The sequence below is a fragment of the Strix uralensis genome, chromosome 3 (assembly GCF_047716275.1).
Source record: "Strix uralensis isolate ZFMK-TIS-50842 chromosome 3, bStrUra1, whole genome shotgun sequence".
In the NCBI taxonomy this organism is placed as follows: Eukaryota; Metazoa; Chordata; class Aves; order Strigiformes; family Strigidae; genus Strix; species Strix uralensis.
In genome coordinates this window covers 129,479,303-129,498,695 of record NC_133974.1, presented here as the reverse complement: position 1 = coordinate 129,498,695, position 19,393 = coordinate 129,479,303, and the positions used below count along the sequence as shown (strand labels likewise).

The following is a 19,393-nucleotide window of genomic DNA, read 5'->3' as shown; positions in this document are numbered from 1 at the left end:
CAATGTGTCTGTGGTAGAATCCCAGTTTGAATACTCTCCCGTTGTTCAGGGTTTTTACCTTCCGAAAAAACTTCTAATCTGTTTTGTTCGTTAACAAATAACAGAGGATACTGGATTTTACCCCTATGCTTTGGTTTATAGTGATTCTGTGAGAATGAAGCAGCAATGCATTTGGTAAGGCAAACCTGTAAATAAGCTACCTGAATACAGAATTTATGTTTTAGAGTATGTGACATGAAGTGATATAATCTCTCTTCACATTTTCTCCAACTCTTCTGAAATGCGTGTAATTTTTTTCTGGTACTTTTCAAGGTCCCTCAGGGAAACCAGTGCTTTTCACTGTACATTTCTATATCATTTCCACACAACTCCAATGGACATGGCTATACTGAGCACTTAGCTTAGTCTGAACTGCCTTAATCCTTCTTTCATTCAAAAGGAGAAACCTCTCATTTATTTCTCTTTTAACTTGACTTAAAGCTAAAGCTCACAGTACACTTTTGGGATTAGACGCTACAACTGGATGGGGATGTGAACTGCCATTTCTTTCTGTGTGGGTGTAGGCAAGACTCAAGCCAAACCACTGCTCAGATAGAACTGAGTCTGATTCCAGAGCCACTACCTCTTGCAGAGGTACTGCAGAGGTATCTCGATTTCATAAAGCTCAGTGTCAGGAAGCAGTTGACAAACCTGCCAGCTCCCATAAAAGCTGTGGGCCAGGAGCCCTTGCGTGTCACTGAGGCAAGACCTTGCCTTCAGGCACTGCAGAAATCGCCTGCCACATGGATTGATTTACTGCAAAATAAGGAGCGTAGCTTGGCAGCGGAGGGCATTCTGTGTGATCTCCTGCCAGCCTGGAGTGGAAGCATTGCTGGTTAAAGAGAAGAGTAAGAGACATCGTTGGAAACATCAGGTCCTCCCATAATTCAAGCAATTATTTAAACAGGTAACTCAAGCTAATTACATAGTTTAGCCTTTGCAGCTGACAGTTCTCTTTTTCTGGAAGCAAGACCCATCTTTTTTAGAAGTTTCTCTAGGGCCTTGTGCTGGTGCCCATAGCTGTGTATCCTGGGTACTGAGTTGCGTTTTCTTTGGAGCTCACAGTGCCTCAGCCATATTCCCTCAATGACCTTGGATTTTGCCTCATGAGTCCCTTTTGTTGGGCAGGTCTGCCTAAGTTTTGTTCTAAGAGCCTCCACTTTCTTCCTCCTGAGCAGAATGAAGAAAAAAAATTAACATGTAGGAACTGCAAATAGTGTTTTACTATACTTTTTATCTTCCAGCAGCTGCCATGCTCTAAAAGATTAGCTTTGATCCATGAAAATGAAGAAAAAAGGGCAGGGGGGAAGAGACAACCATGCTCTCCAGTATGAATTTGGTCCCCAAGTAGGGATATTCTTGAGTTATGATGGTTACTCTGCATGTCTCTCTTGTCATTCTTGATTTTGTATCAACTGATTTTTTACACAGGCTAAAGTTATTCCATTAGCCCATAAGGGACCTGTCAAGATGGGTGCATAAAATTTCTTAATTCATTTTAGGATGATTAATTTTCTGTATGAGAATGAGGGGAGTGCAGAGCTTCCTTCTCTATGGAATAGGAAAGCATATAAACCAAGGAGTTAATAGAGTATACTGGTATCATTTCAGAGTTCACTGTGAAGCATTATATCCCAAACATCTAAATATTCACCTACAGGTTAGACAGATTTTTGTGAGGAGTTTATGTGCACGAGACCTCAGGTAGTTGGGGTTTTTTTCCCCCACTGTAACTGAGCTTTATTAATTCTTTATCAACTGATTTGTACAATGGGATATGCTAGTAAGGTCATATTATTTTGCACGTGTGGACATTCCTCAGAAGTAAATGATGTTTTTCTCTTGCTAGATGATAGGATGTAAGTATGTAGTTCACCTTCTCAGAGTAGATACTGGATGAACTAAAGTTGTCAGAATAAATTTGAGACTTCTTTACACTGCAGTTGAGAGAGACACCTGCAACTTTTGTCATTGCTCGTTATTTGCCTCATTGCACAAATATATTTGTAGCAGCCATCATAGAAGGGCACAGCATTAATCTTATGTTTGGGTTTGTAATTTTTTTTCTCTTTTTTGCAGATGTGGAAAGGTAGAGGTGAAACGAGGTCTTCTGAAAAAGGTTTATTTATCTTCTATGTGAAGTTTTACTGTGACTTGCTTATAACGTATAACATTAAATAACTATTTTTTTCAGAAATATGAGACTGTTTTACTTTAAAATCTTTGCGTTTTAATGGGCTTTAAACCTACATTCCTTTCTGAGAGAGAGTGAGCCTTCCTTTTGCGTTTTGTTGACAACGGTCATATCTGAGAAATAAGATTGGTGTATAGGCATTTTCTGTCACTCCTGAAATGTGTCAGGTAGCTCAGGAGAGCGTATGGTTGATCAGAGCTTCAGCAGATCCCTTCTAGATGGTCCTGCCTAGTCTTTGCTTTGTCAGCTACTGTTGGTCTATCTTGGTATTTCCCAGATTTAGGAGTACAGGCACACATGTGTGAACAGAAGTGTTATCCTAATGGAAACGTCAGAGAAACATTATCATATCTCTCAGAGGAGACACACTGGAATGATACTATGTAAAGATGTTAATGAGATAGAGATAACAGGGGGTTTGTGTGGCCACAAAAGAAGGGAAAAAAAAGGTCTATACGGTCTTTGTTAGCCAGAACTTTGTTCACCAATTTGTAAAGTGTACTGAACAGATTTAAATTCTCCAAATACGTACAGTTGCCAAAAGCCAGTGTCATGTTAATTTTATTTTAATTTTAAACATAAACTCTGTATAGCTACTTCCTTCTTCCAGAATCCATGGTTTGCTTGCATTTCACACTGTGCCAAGCATGTAACAGCTTTTCTTTGGAGTATTCAGTCTTTTCTGTTCCATGTTTCATGTCATGGTGAGGTTTCTGAATGTAAGGTAAATGGGAAAAATAGGTAATAAGGCTTAAAAGTATTTTGAGTTTTCATTTAGACCATTTCTATACAACAAGGCAGGCTCAGTTTTATCCAGGGCTAGTTTTATGCTAGAATATCTTGAAGACTATTCTGGAGCCTATTAAACCATGCACTCTGGGGATTTTGTTAAGAGACTGACAGCACTGCTTTCTGATATCTTTTGCTAGACAATATTAGCTTTGACTGTAGATAAAACATTCCCAACAGAGCTTTGTTTATACCCATCTTAAACACCTCCATTGCTCTAGCTCCATGTTTAACTGTTTTTATCGGTAGAAAGTTCTTTCTAATGTCTGATTTAGATCAGCTTGGCTGTGATTTAAGGATGTTGATGCTTTCCAGAGCATAGATTATTCTCTTCCTCTTGCAGTTACCTTTTAAATGTTTGAAGACTGTTAGGCTGCCAGTCATTAGGGTTTTTTCTTCTCTTTAGACTAGACAATTCAAACTCTTTTATTCTTTCTTCATAACTTACTTGACGAGACTTTATGCTTCTCTTCCCAGCTGTCTCCATTTGGTTCACCTCTTCTTTCTCAAAAAGCATTGCCCAAAGCTGGATGGAGTACTTCAGCTGAGACCTGCATATTGCTTAGTAGCACTAGAGTGGTTTGTCCTTTTGCCCTTAACATTATTTTCTTAAGAAATGGCTGGTTTTTTTCTGATTCCTTTTAGCTTTAATATTGCTTCCTATAGAGTTGCCAGCTATTTCTGAGTACAGTTGTGCTCTCCTGAAATCTGTTATTCTGCTGTTCCATTTCCTGCTTTTCCTAAGTCCCTTGATTTCTACCATTTTATGATCAGTATAAATGAAAACTTTGACTTAAGATACCCTAATGACTACTTAAACTCCTTCCAAGGTGCAACAATATTTTGAGTATTGTTTTTTAATTTGCCCCACAGCTATATGGGAAGAAATAATATTGGAGGTAAGACAAAGGTTTGCAAAATGTCCACAACTGGTTTTTCTGTGAGCAATGGGGTCTAATGAAGCCTGATTTCATCTTGGTTTGTGTCCAGCATCTTCTACCACCCCAGAATATCCCTGCTTGCCTGCCACATTCTCACTTTCCAGATGGGCAAGAGACAGATGTGCTGAACCTTGTTCAGAGCTATGTAGGTGCTGGCTCGTGGGTCATTACGCTTGTGCTTATGTAATTCACTCCGAGAATGGTTAAAGAGGCATTTTATTGCTGTCTTTCCTTCAGCACATGGATTTGGATTTCTTCACGCTATCAAGGTCAGATGTTCCTGAAGCTTTCGGGAAAGTTCATGTCTTGAAGATCTCTTTTCTTCCATCAGATTTGATTGAAATTGATCTATGAGCTCAAAAGCTACTAGAGGGGTACTTGCAGACAGAGGGGTAACATGAAGGCATAAGCCATTGCTTTCTTAGAAAGCAGGTTAAAATTGTTCAAAAGCTAATTCAACTGACTTTCTGCTTCTTGCTATGCATTTGAAAAGGTGTCTTCCATTGCTGAACCAACAAAACACGCTTCAGTCACCCCTTTCCCTCGGTATTCTTGCACATGATTTCTGTTTCTTGAATTTCTGGTGTGCTTCTTTTTCCTAGTCCTTGTCTTTTCTGCCAAGAATCACAGCCTCTGGATGTTTGCCTCTAGGTAGATATGGATCTACTGATGAAAATTAGTACATGGTGGGGTGAGGACTTTCCTTTTTGTCTATATCTAGACTGCTATAAAACCTGAAGAGAGCATTTATTTAAGGGTGATTTTTGCAAACCTGATAGATACAAAAGGTTCAAATGAGAGAAAGCCAGCCATTCAGTGTTATGACCTACATAATTACTGGAAAAACTTATAAAGAGTTTTTTAATATATGATGTACTAAAAAACAATCATGTAATAATTTAATAATGCTCAATGAATATCATTACAATTAAGACATTAAGAAGTCATCAAGGCCCAGATCATCTTTTCCAGTTGTACAAGGCAGAAACTGAAATCAGTGGGAAAAGACAGCCTCTTACAGAACTGTTATATCACCTCTAGGATCCTAGAGGAGTCCACCTGTGAGTTCTTCACAAGTATAGAGGTGGGCATTACTTAATCATAACAGATTGAAACCACCTTTTTTTGATATTTTCCAAACAAAAAATAGCTAGAGAAGGATGTTGCTGTTTGTATAGAGTTTTAGGTGGGGGGAAAAAAATTCTAAAGTAATAGGTTGTCATCTGTTAAAATATATAGCATTTCTGCATTAGGGCACAAGTTGGTGAATCCAGGTTACTCTGTAAACTTTCTGGGGTTCTCGCAACATAATTTGAAGATAGGTGGGTTGCAGCCCTCGTCATGCTGTTAAATTGATCACATATGATTTGATCACATATGCCAGTTCTGATGCTGGCTTTGGCATAGTCCATCTGCCTTTAATTATGCCAGTGGCACTGCTGCCAAGTTGCTTAACTATTGTTTAAATGAATTCCTGTCTTCTTGCTTAAGACAGCTTCTCTTGTGTTTGAAGGTGTCAAGCTATTCATTTTCTCAACATTATTCCCACTGTGATGTGCTGTGAGACTATTGGCATGTTTACAGGATGGCTGTCTGCCTCATCTTCCTTGATTTCTTCTGTCCTAAAAACCTTTATGTTATACAATAAGTGAGTTTATCCTGAATATTTTTTTTTCCCTAGGGCTCTTTTTTCATGCTTAAGTCCTATGCTAGCTCAGATAAGGAGACCTTTTCTACCCAGATGGTCATTTTCCTACTGAGTTTTTAATTCCCCTACCTGTAAAACTAACAACACAAATCCTGACTGCTTCTTTCCCAGCTGTTCTTGAGAAATTCTGCTTTCCTCATCATTAAATTGGTAATTTTTTTTATTATGGTATTTCATATCTCCCTTTTTCCTCTCTGTCCATGGTATGCCAAGAGAGCTGTACTTAAATATAATTTAAAAGTAGTTGATTACCTTGGAAGAGGTAGCGTAAATCCAGCTAGGGCTCTGATCGCATTAACAAAATTGACAATGGTTTTCTCTGTTGTCACCTTTCTGAACTATGACACATTACTCCTTGCAATAATAGGAGTGTCTTGGAGGGCACACTGTTTCAACTTAACCTGTGCATAACTCTCAGAATGATTGGAATAATGCGAAATTATTCTAATGATAAACAACTTTCAGGTAGGAAGTGTGAATGCCGTAAATTACATTTGTGATCCTTTAACAAGGGACCTGATGTATTAAGACTTCATCAAAACTGGTGCTGTCATCTCAGGAGCCAACAATGGCCTGAGACCGTTTTTGAAGTTTTAACACATTAAGATTGAATCTTGTGATGTGTTTGGCATGATCCAGGAAAGTCCAGGGACACATCAATTCTGATAGGAGATAGGTGTCTCATTATTAAACTGTTTCCATTTGTCACCTGTGCAAAATCCTGTCCCTGTTTGCAGCTGTTGTACTGTATAATGGGAAAAGCTCTGGGATCCAAAGATGATTCAGTTATGCAAGTTAGTCCATAAGATCTGTCTGTTCACCTGTAACATTTTCCTCACAAGGGCATTTTGCAGGGAGAGCAATTTGATGCTAGTTAGAACATTTTCTGATGTTCTTTGCAAAGTCACTGAGTTGATCGATGGCTTCATGTAGATTTTAGCTCAGAATCCACAATGGGCAAAATCACTGACAGTCTGGTTAGATCATCTCAAGTATCTTTCCATTCAGTTACAGTCTTGATCCCAACAAATATTAGTTTCTTATCAAAAATGTGTATGAGATTCATAGAATGAATTTCTAAATGCTGAATCACTTCTGGAAGAAATCTCCTGTATTAGTAGATCATCACCAGTGATGTGCGAATCTGACAGCCTTTGAAGTGATACCACTTCATCATCATCTTTTTTGTTTGTTTATTTAGTCTTAAAGCCAAAGCCATAGGATTTGAATGATCAGGAGATATACTAATGTTGCCAGGCAGCGCAAATCTTGTAGCTTACTATGAGCTTTGGAAATAATAGCAAACACTTGCTGCAACTTGACGCCATGAACTATGGCAGGATTGCTGTAACCTAGGCGTTTGATCCAGTTCCTTTGTCTGATTCAACGTGCCTGTCTTTCTACTCTGTAATTGCTGTAAGGTTAGGAAATACCTTCTGGTGTTTGTAAGTGTCTCTCTGGGTAGTGAACTTCATTGTTTTGTCTCTAATAATTTGAAATTATTACGCTTCATCTTTGCCCTCATGCCTTCCTTGTTATGTTGAGTTGACTCCATTTAGAATTTTCTGGGAGTAATGACAGAGTCATAGCTGTATCAGGTGTACGTATTCCTTTTTCTTTCTAGTTTTTCTTGCTATTGCTTGCAATGTACAGGTGCAAAGCCATTGTGAGAAGAGTTTACTATGCAATTTTTTTTTTTTTCTCCCATGTACTGTTTGATTTAAGTGCCCTAGTTGGTGTTGGATAGTATCTGTTATGGTTTATATTGCAATTTCTGAAACCTACAGTTCAAAGTAGTGTTTTCTTAGATTTCTGTCCCCGTCATCACGTTGTGTTTTTGTGGTTTGCTACTGACATTTGTCCTGAGTCTGTGTGCATAACTCAGCTTCTGTGCTGTAAAGAGATGTATGTGGCTTTTCTTTTGACAAACACTGTAGTATGACCATTCTGAAATGTGCAGTTCTACTTGCTGGACTAAATTCATACTAGATGATCTACAGGTTTTGGGAAAATTGCACACAGTAGACAGTTTACTTAATAGTTGCAAATAAACATTCATTGATGCTGGAATGCACATTGCTTGTAGGGTGTGCAGGGCTAGAAATTCATATCCTGATATACCAGGATAAGAGACTTCATGAATTAATATAAATATTTGCATGAAAACTTACAAAACTAAGACAATGAAATGTGCACCTTCCGGGTACATCTTTATTCTAGTTTGGACCCCTTGCCAACTGCTGTCTCTAGACTTTTACCAACTTCTTTTCTTCCTAAACATTATTTATTAGTAAGTCTTCTGCATCCTTCCAACCTCCTATGTTACACTCAAAAGTATAATTTTAGCATCAGGGTAAGTGTTAGTCTGAAAATTACATAGGAAGAGTATTTTTTTCTTAGCTATATAACAATGTTTTCTATTTGACACTGTATTTCTAATGTGCTTGTCATTCACATCTGTATTTTCACAGTATTAGTGTCATAGTGTTGCAGGACTTGATTATTTTGTGCTGAAAGAATTTATTGTAAGGTCAATATGTTGGAGTTTCATTTGTGCTCAAGTGAAAAAATGATACAAGTCTGGAAGGTGAAGATCCTGTCTTTTCATACTTTTGTTGGTATTTGCCTGTAGTACGCTGTCATGAACCTGTACTGTCGTGGTTTGAGCCCAGAGGGAAACTGAGCACCACGCAGCCGTTCACTCACCCCTTCCATCCCAGCACTGGGAAGGAGAAAAATGAATCAAAAGGCTCAGGAATGGAGATAAGGACAAGGAAATGTTGCTCACCCATTATGATCACAGGTAAAAGACAGGCTCATTGGGGAAGAAAAAAATGGACATCACTTTAATTCAGAACACTAACAGCAGCAACACTTAACAGACAGAATGGGACAGTGAGAAGCATTACCATATCTTAAAACACCTCCCCCCACTCCTCCCTTCTTCCCAGGCTCCGTTTTGTTCCCGATATCTCTACCTCCTTCCCCAGTGGCACAGGGGCAGAGGATGGGGGGTGCAGACAGTCCTCCGCTTCTTCCTCCAAGGCAGGGTAAGCACTCTTCTGCATTCTTCCCCCTGCTCCACGTGGCGTCCCTCTCACGGGAGACCCTCCTCCACAAGCTCTCTCGGCTGTGAGTCCTCCCCACGGAATGCATTGTTCTTGAGATGCTCCGGCGTGGGTCACCTCCGTGTGCTGTAGTCTGAACTACAACAGCAGGGGCTGCTTCTTCCCACAGAGTCCCGGGGGTCCTCCACAGGTGAATCTCTGCTCCACCAGTAGCCTCCATGGGTGGCAGGGAGGGCAGCCCTGCTGTCTCACCACGGGATACAGGAGGGCTCTCTGCTCCGGCGTACCTCCTCCCTTTCCTCTTTCTTCCTTCCACTGACCTTGGTGTTTGCATAGATGTCCTTCTACGAACGCCTCCTCACAAGTCCCCACCCCCTCCCAGATTCCCCTTCTTAAATACGTTATCACAGAGGTGCGGCCACCATCGCTAATTGGCTCAGCCTTGGCCAGAGGCGGGTCCCACTTGGAGCCGGGGGAGCTTTTGAGAAACATCTCACAGGGGGCCACCGCTGTAGTCCCCTCCTCCACTACCAAAAACCCTGCCACACAAACCCAGCACAGTACAGAGAGGCTGCAAGTTTTTAGTCACTAATTAGATGACAGTTAATTGAAAAATCCAGAATCATTTCCTGCTGCATGTGAAAAATATGGTGATAGGACCCAATCTTCATACAAACCTCAAGCAGCAGGACAGAACAAGCGGCAAACTTTTCAGAGTTCCTGAGTTGTTAAATTCTAAATCTCTGGCAAGTTCAATAACACATGGGTTCCTAAGTTATTCTGAAGGTGTCTTATATTTCCCAAACCTTCTGGACAGTCTTGGAAATTTTACTCTTAGTCCTTATCGACTGCCTTGCTACCAGATATATATTTTTTCTTGAAACTTCAGCAGAAATCAATAATCATTCTAAACAAGGATTCTGCAGACACACAGTATTAAGAACTAAAGTTTTTTTGGCTTGGTTGCTATTTGTAGTTTGTGTTGTGTGAAGATTGTACTTTCTTGTGGCTTTGTCACGTTGCAAGAGGCTGTGACCTTCATTTTAGCACCTTCTAGACATACAAGTTTCACAACTATTTCCAATTTAAGTCTTGTCTGTATAGCTCAGTAAACTATGAATTCCCCATGAAACCATTTTGGTTTATGTTTTAGAAACTTGAGCCTGTAAGATCTGAAATGTGTTGTAACAGAAGAGAAACCACATACTTAAAGGATATCATTGCCAGTAACTGAAGAGATTTGTGAAGTAATCTCAATTTGTGTCAATGGAATATTCATTACAGGAAACTTCCGACTTTCATAATTTCAATTTCCTTTTTCTTTTTCTGGGGACTGCATAAAATCATTAAGAATCCCCCAGTGTCTAATGGATGCCTAGGTATGGTGGTTTGGGGATAATGTAATAATTATGGCAGTCAACTTGGTGGGTTTGCACAGAACCTGACAGTTTTATTCTTTGAGACCCAGCCTTCTGGTGACAATGATCCATAGAGGACAGAATTGCACACCAACCACTTCAAACTGTGACTATCCAGTGGCAATCTCTGACTGGGATTCAGCTGGATGCAGCTAAATGGAACCCCGTAGTACCCCATCTTCAGCTTCTGCTCCAGAGGTGTACAGGCCTCTATAGGTCCTGTCATCCCCACGTGGCTGTCTTACACATCCTAGGGACATCTACAGTCGTCTTACATTTAGGGTCTTCTCTCAGATGCTTTTCTTCTAATGTTAGGGAGGAAACATCTGTTTAGAACCAAACCATCTGCAAGCAATCCCATGTTGCTTCAGTGATTATCAGTCTGTTCTGCCATCAATTTTTAGCTATAGCAATGCACTGTCCTAATTTGCTCAGGATTTCAATGTCATCTTGAAATCTGGAAGATATTGAGCAAACGTGGCTGTCACTTGGTTCACAGTTTTCAACACCTATCTCTTCATATACATATCTGTCTGGAAAGCTTTATGTAGAGCAGTCAACTTGCATTGTTTTTTTTAATAGATTGTATGCAGCAACATGATAAAATCTGATCCAGAAACAGATTAAACATTCTTCTTAAGTTAAGGGAGAGTAAAATAAAGTTTCATCCACTTCTGGATCAGATTTTATTCCTAGTGGGGAACTTACATTTAAAGAGAAAGACTTTATTATTCTCCCAGTAGTTTTATTTCAAGAATATAGCTGTCTGCGCCTACTGTTGCTGTATTGGAAGTTGCCATAATAGCTAAAAAAAGATTTCATTCAGGAGAGGTTTCAAAAAGCACATTGGGATTTCTGGATTTCTTTAGAGTTTATGTTGCCTCTATAGGACAGATTTGCATGAAGTGTTGGGTCTCAGTTTCCTTGACACAACTCCACTCACACAAGTTTACTCCTAACTTACACCAGCGTAAGTGGTTACCTCTTAGCTAGTAAATTAATCAGGGCCAGCACACAGGTTTAGTCCTGTGACTGTGTCTGTGCTGTTCAATTCTTAGCTTTCCCCTTGGTACAAATCAGGCTCATGCCAACTAGCACTATGCAGGACCTAAATTCAGTGAAAAACTCACTCCTCACTTTAAGGGTAGTATGAACAAATATTTAAGTATTATTCATGCTATTGCATAGCTATCTTTTATTTTTATTTGCTAATGCAAATACCGTGTTTTGTAACTATTCCTTATAAAGGTGTTGCCAAGAGTGTGCTTAATAGATTTTGAGATTAGTTTACATTATTATTAGAGCAAGCTATTTTGATTAAGATTGTGTGTCCATTATGTTCAGTATTTAATACTGATGCCCATTCTAATAGCACTGTTAGATTTGTTGTGCGGGTTAATTTCTCCATTTTAAAAACGGAAGGCATTTAGGAGGGGTTTCTTCATTAGGGAAGAGTTTCAAAATAGTTTGGGTAACTACAGAATATGGGGATCTAAGAGGTATTACACTTAAAGCTGACACTACTGCATTGGCATCAGTCCTGTTAACTTCCTTGACATCAAAATCTTGCCCAGGAATTCTCTTGCTGTGAGTGTCTTACTGGAAGACAATTTGCAGCTGTGGTTTAAGGCCACTGCCAAATCTGTTGACATGGGTTCTCTATAACTATGTGCTACAGTGTTATAAGGCTGAGCTAGCAGTGTGGCCTTTGGTATCAAGAAAGTACAAGACAGCATGATCTGATAAGCTAAGCAGAGACTCAGCACACAGATTTTGCATATCCTGATTTTGCTTTTGGTTTCTGAGAAGCCAAAGAAAGCCTAGATTCGTCAAACTCCATGGCAAAACATCCATTCATTTTGAATTTCATCTACAGCTTTTCGACGTTGGGTGTCTTTATATTGCATGAGTAGATTCCTTCCATTTGTGCCTTGAAAGTATACTTACTCTGTGGCAGACTACTGAGAAACTATTTTGATTTGGAATGCCAGCACAATTTTTAAAACAAGTCAATAAAATGTGGATTAGCATATCACAAAGGGTATTTACTCAAGATTTTTAAAGGAAGGCAAGCATAAAATTGCTGAGTAACTCTGGACTGCTGCTTAGGTTGGCTTTTTTGCCAGAAAAATGGGGAGTTACAAATAAGATATGATTTTTAAAAAAGTGACCAGGAAGATGCCGGGAATGGATCTCTTATTGGACCTGTTCTCTCTCTCATTTTCATCAATGGTCTGGAAAAAGGAGTGAGAAGAAATAGGTGACAATATGTCACAAAATGTGTTGAAAATACGGAATTCTTCAGGGTAGTGAAAAATTAGCTCTGGACAACAAGCATTGCCAAAAGTTCTCCCTGGTAGTGTGTAATGCTGATAAAACAGTACATAAAATTGCCGGTCACTAAATAAAAAACAGTGAATGAACTGGAGGGATATATGATCCTAAGAATGCACAAATAGCAGTGTGCTCTAAATTAGGTATTTATTGCAACTGAAGAAGGATATATTGTAACCACGAGAAATATTTCTGAAACTGTGAACTGTGGCAAGAAGGCAAATAGAATGTAAACAATCTTTAAAAAAAAAGCAACAGAAAGCAAGACAAAGCATCATTTGCAGATGTATAAATCCATACTGTGCCCTCAAGTGTTGTATGCAATTCTAATTCCTTTCCTCTGCATCTCAAAAAGGTATTACTGAATTTGGCGTAATGAAGAGAAAGTTGAGCATTAAAATACAGATGTTTTTAAATCATTTTATCTTTTAAATCGGTGTAAAGACAAGGACTCTAGACTAGACTAGAATTAAACAGATTAAGATTCTTCAGCTTGGGAAGACGCAGGTGGAGAGGCAGAAATCATTTAAGTACAGAAAATTATGAGTTGTGTAATTGGTTGAATAGCAAAGTTGAACAGATAACAATGGTCAAAGTAAATTGTCAGATAAAATTATCAGGCAATTTTATAATAAATAAAGGAAATACTTTTTCTACAGATTAAATCAATTATCAAAATCCACAATTCATTCCCACAGTATTTGTGGGTTCAAAAATGATGAACAAATTCATAGTTATCCCCTGATGACTATTAAATGCGATAACACAATCTCAGGCTCATGAAATCTCAAAGCCACAAATGGCTGGAAGTTGGGCGTATATACTAAAAGAGTATCATTCTCTGGTTTTGTTTTTAGAATCTTTGCCTAATCATCTGCTTTTTAGGATGGCTACAGTTGAGGTATGGAGCTAGAAAATGTACTGTCTACTACAGGTGTTATTACAAATAATAATATACTTCTGAGTGTACAATTCAGCGAGTACCCAGTGTGTAACTAGTGATCTCTGAATCATTTCAGCCATTTGTAGGACATCTACTGTATTTGATTTTGGTGCCAGCAACACCTTAATTACATCTGTCTTCACTGTCTAGATGCTTTACATGCACAGTCTCCAATTCCACCTCTTCCTGCTCAAATAAAACTTTGTGATAACATGTAAAAAGTCAACAGTAATGTAATGCAAAATGGCAATTAACCATTCATCCACTGACCATTTAGACTGGCTGAAACTGTTGAACTTCCTCATGATGTTCAGTTGTTCACCTCTACCCCAGTGCTTGGCTTTGAAGTGCTGCACAAAAGCATCCACATCACCGCTCTCCAAAAGCAGCAAATCCACTTGTTTGGGTTATTCCAATACTGAGACTTTCTCTACTTTTTTTTTTTTTTTTTTTTTGATGGGATTCTAGGGATGGATGAAATGCTCTTTGTTTTCCTCACTTTGGTTTTTAGACAAGATGTATTTTTTGAAATTTGTTTTCCCAGCCTCATACTAACCTTGGGCTATTTGAAGACTCTTGGTTTTCATCATTCATAGACTGGAGAATATGGGTTACAGTCTGACTCCACATTCTTAGGACTTTACTACCATTGATGCCATTTACTACTAGCTGTTTGTATTAAGGATAGGAGGTGACAGTGGTTACATGTTTAAATTCATATGCTATACTGACTGCATAAAACAGCAGCAGCTGAAATGAGTTCCACAACAGAAAGGTTTTATTGTGGAACAAGAGTTTTGCAACGCAGGAGTCTGATATGAGCTTCCCTGTTCCTTTACCAATAAGATATATAACAACAAAGTGTTTCTTAATAAAATTGATAAACAGAATCATCATACTAATTCTCTCCTCTGGGCTCAGGTGCATTATCACATCATCACAGCTTGACAAGCTACAATGTTGAATTGCCATAGATGACCATAAGTATGCTCTTAGCCCATGGCAAATGTAAGGTAATGTGACTGAGCTTAATCCTTGATGAAATACTTACTTTATCTTGTCACTCTGTGCACACAGCTGTTGTGGCTCATCTGAAATATGACTTGACCATGTATTTAACTCCTCCTCATAAAATGTTTTTCATGGTAAATAGGTTGCCCTAAAAGAGCAATTAGCTTGAGGTGGGAGTGCATGTGTAGCATTGCTTCAAAGGTCTACCCTCACATGGTGAGAGCCAGCCCTGCATTCCTTCTCACTCACAGGGCAATAGGTCTTTCCAAAGTCTAAATGTGTTTCTGTTCAGCTCTACCAGCAATTTTTTTCCTTTTTGGATTTCCTTCAAAATCTTTATGTTCTATCTTCTGCCGAACATTATTTTTTTTTTTCTTTTCTCTCCCAAGAAAACTTTGTGAATCCAGGATTGGACAGCAAATTACTACTGAAATCGAAATCTTTTAAGGATAAAGTCATTTTAATGCAGTATGAAGATCAATAATTCTCTAGGTCTGACAAGCACGGTGAATTTGCAGTTGTTCTTAATATGATTATTCTATTTCAGCTTGCTGCATTACATAAATAGATAAACTACTTTTTTTTTGTTTCATCCATCCCACAGTCAGCAATGTATTAATGGTATTTCTTCATGTGTTAGTAGTCTTGCTTTATAACATGCTCCAGAAATGTGTGTCTTGTGTCTTTTTTTTTACAGAAGGCACTATTTTTTCTGGATTACATTTTGTTATTTTTGTATTGGCAGGTTGTCTGTTACCAGACTGTAACTGTAAATACCATCATATTTTGCAGAAATAAGGCTGTTACTTACCTTCCAAAGAATAATCTGATAAGCCTACTGAATATAAGTTGATTTGAGAAGACTGCAGCTGAAAAACTTAGCTTCTTTAATTTTAAAATGAAAATTTTAGAATATTTTCAAGACATAATATTTTGTTCACACATAGTTGTAAACTTCTAGAATTTGCTCACAATAGGGTCACTAATTCAACAAGCAGGATGTCTGTGTGTGTGTCTTTCCCCCCCCCCCCCTTTTTTTTTAAGAATCGTTAGAAGTATGGAAGAGGTCACTGAAAATATGGTTAGAAGCCTTTGTGAGATCAGAACAGAAGTAGATGGCTGGGGTCATAGCTGTTTTGGATAATTCCTCAGATTTGAAGGACATCATGGTAAAGGTGCCCTATTTTAGGCAGGATTTGTTGTATATAGGTTAGTTGCTGCAATGGGTTACACAAGACTTCCAGAAGCAGAGTCAGGCACAGTGTAGGTGAGTTTTTAATGCTGCCCTTCCCTTTTTATAGCTCTCTCTTGCAAGAACAGAGTATTGTGGTTTCCATTTAATCACCTTTGAAATAATTGTCCAATTACACAATAATATGTTGCCAATCTTTCATAAGTTTCACATGTTTCAAAATAGACAAGGGAGTGGTGTTGAAGACACCTGCGACTGAGGACATTGGTGGAGAGGAGAGAAAAGGGAAGATACTTGCTGTAGTCAGTAACAACTGCAGTTTTAAAGGCCCTCCTCTTCACGTATAGGTTGCATCAGCTGATACAGCGTGAGGTCTAAATGTCTGTCCTAATTTGTGTCCTATTAGAGAAGAAGATGTACCTCAAGGTCTAAGCTTTGATGAGATGAAATATATTAATCACAAGTTTCTGTTCTATATTTTCAGAAGAATGGCATATCAAATGGAACTCTCTACAAAAAAACATTTATTGAGCACTTTGAACAGGCACCAATGTATGTTGCTGTTCTTACTTTCCTGGGTTTTGGAGTGGGAACAATATTTGGCTACCTGCGAGATTTTATGAGAGCCTGGGGACTAGAAAAACGTAACGTTGCTACAGAGAGAGAACAACAAAAAGTATGTATGAAAAAGACATTATGTATCCACAGCTGAGTTGTCCCCTGCTTGCAAGTTATGTACAATAACCTACCAAAGTAACAAGGCAGACAACTTTTGTCTTAGAGAAGGATATTGCATAGGGATGAGAGTAATGACATGCACTAAAGTATGATTAAACACATGTGTATGAATATGTACCTAAATATATGTAAAATCATAATTTTCACCCTGAGAGATGTTCACCTTGTTCTAAGAGTGTCAGAATACTCTCAGCGAAATAGAATCTCAGTGTTTTAGGTCAAACCACAGAAAAAGAAAACTCAGAAATGCATTATTGTTAAACATATCATCTCTCCAAACCTCTTAAACCCCAATTTTTCTGTCCCTTCTGGCTATCTTACTTTCTCCTCCGTAGCAACAGGCAGTGCTGACATCTTTGTAATTGCTGACGTGTTTGCGAAACTGCTGGTTGCAGAGCGCTCGGGGATCATTGTCCCAGCACAGAGTGAATGTAGCCTGAATTCTTGTGAGTCCTGACTTAGAAATTTTTTCACTCTGCATAGTTCTGAGTGAAACTTGGACCTCAGCAAGATCAGTTGCCTTCTAACTTTGTTTAGATTTTGCTGTTGCTCCTCCTTCTCTGTGCAGTTTGAGCCATCATTTACAATAACACCTGGCATAATGGAGGAAAAATGCGAATAGTGTTACTGTTCTTCTTAAAAATAAAATTCCCTAAATTGTCTCCTGTTTTGGCTTTTCAAAGGTTCATGCACTACTTAATAAAATGCCATGGTGCAGTCTTTTTGTCAGTATTCTCAAGGAATATCCTTTTCAGTTCCCTTCATGATTTGGCCATTTGTTGAGCTATTTTGATTCCAGACACGCCAGTTAAATCTTCTGCCATCCACCATGGATTATGTGTCCATTTAACTCTCCAATTTCCCACATATGTAACTACATACCATGTTATTTTATCAGTTTATTGTACCTAGTGTCTAATATGGCTATATTGCTGTTTCATATAAAGCTTTGTTTAGATTCCATACCTTTCTTTTAATTTAATTTCCAAGTAAAATGCATAGATAGAAATTAATTGTCAACCAAACTAGTTGTCTTAACTGGCTGTTTGCATGTCCAGTCTAGGCCAATAATGCCCGGGCCAATTACATTGGACTAGCTTTAATCTAATGTACCCAGCATTTCATGAAATATGAGCTGTTTATCCTAGTTTCGCAATCTGCTCCACACATAGCAAAATGCTCAGTTTGAAGCATTTAGTTTCTCCAAGTGAAAGAATCGTGGATTCTTCCATTTCCAACTTGCCAAATATTGGACTGGAGAATTAGGCCAACTTGTTGACCATTTAAAAAAATTTTAAAAAACAAACCAAACGAAAAAAACTCCACCCCCTAAAAAACCAACACTGTATTTCAGGGGAATTAAAGATATTTGCTGATTGGAGTTGTTTGTGACATAGGAACATGTGGCTGTTATAGCTCTCTGTTTACTAATGAAGCAGTTTTTCCTTTTTAAGGGGAATGTCTTGGGTACAGAAGCAGATATTTTCCTAGCAACATAACCCTGTGCATGTTTTCAAACCAGGATTTTGTGCCACTTTATCAAGATTTTGAGAACTTTTACACCAGAAACCTCTATATGAGAATACGGGACAACTGGAATCGTCCAATTTGCAGTGTCCCAGGGCCACAGTTTGACCTCATGGAACGCGTTACAGATGATTACAACTGGACATTTAGGTGAGTCAGCTTACACTGTGCAGCTGTCAGCTTCATAAGAATATTCCTGATACCTCTGCAGAGCACAGATAGTTGCATCTAGTCCCTCTTACCTAGATCCTCGGCTAATCTACATCAACATATTTTTTCCTGAAATCAGTACCATGCTGACAATCTGTCCCCTTCCTTCTGAATATTGTTTGGAAATGCAGTGTGGAAGGGACTGAACTCTTATCACAAATGGGTTTTGTTTGGCTGTGTCAGCACAAGTAAGACTGCTTGTGCTTCATTTATAACAGACCTTTAGTCAGAATATTACAATGAAATTTGTTGTATCCCTTGGTTAGGATTTAAATCATAATTTCTTGCATTGCATGAATGTGGCTTCTTACATAGTGAGTCTTTGGCAGTGAGTTTTAAGCAGTTTACAGCTTAAAGGTTTCAGTGTACCACAACTGTTGCTGAGTTAAATAGATATGGAAATTCACCACATAGACAATATGTAGGTTGACTATTTTTCAGCTTATTGAGAATGTATCAGAGTGTTTCCCCCACCATTTTCCTCATGTTTAATTTCTCTGTGTGTGAGTGTGAACACTCATGACTTTCTGGAAGCTGTTGAAAATTCACTTGAAAAAATAGTGTCTCTAAGTTGTTCCCTATATAAATTCCTAGCTTTGTTTGTTTATTTACAGCTATAGAGGCACCATTTCAGCTAATACCAGTCTATTGCCATCTACAGCTTGGAATCATTCTGAGCAGGATGCAGTATTTAGTCAGGAAAATAGAAAGACTGGAAAAACTTTTAGGATGTTAAAGTATGAGGATTATAAATTCCCGAATAGGATTTTGACAGAAGAACAACATTTGGTGGGAAAATTTTTGGGGTTTTTCTTTTCTTTTTGTTTGGGGTTGGAGGGAAAGTTGCACTATTCTTTAAAATTTGCTTTAATTATAGGTTTACAGGAAGGACTATCAAGAATGTAATCAATATGGGTTCTTATAACTACCTCGGCTTTGCAGAAACGGATGTTAATGCTTTGAAAACTGTGACCATAGAGTTACAAAAATATGGGACAGGAATCTGCAGTACCAGACAGGAAATGGGTGAGTAAACAGCTAGATGGCCACCAAGGTTTCTGTAACTGTATGCTTTTTCTTACAGATATTTTAAAGGAATTGGATACTTAAAGAATTTTTGTCACATCAACAATTACTTATTTCACTGTTAAAAGTGATGCTGTGTTTTATTCATTATCACGTAAGGATTTTTTTAAAAGGAAAAATGTTGCTGATTTTTGGAAAAGCAAAACCAAATGTATCATATCGTGGCCTGGGATTTTTTAATGATGGAATTAACAG

General features: G+C 38.3%; 1 protein-coding gene across 1 annotated transcript in view; it reads left to right on the top strand.

Annotated features, from left to right (window-relative positions):
* Positions 1–19,393, top strand: part of SPTLC3 (serine palmitoyltransferase long chain base subunit 3) — a 99,128-nt gene that overhangs the window by 29,788 nt on the left and 49,947 nt on the right. Inside the window, exons 4-6 of the mRNA XM_074864913.1 lie at positions 16,122–16,313; positions 17,898–18,052; positions 18,990–19,138. Of these exons, the coding sequence (XP_074721014.1) occupies positions 16,122–16,313; positions 17,898–18,052; positions 18,990–19,138 (496 nt within the window). The remainder of the gene's footprint in view (positions 1–16,121; positions 16,314–17,897; positions 18,053–18,989; positions 19,139–19,393) is intronic.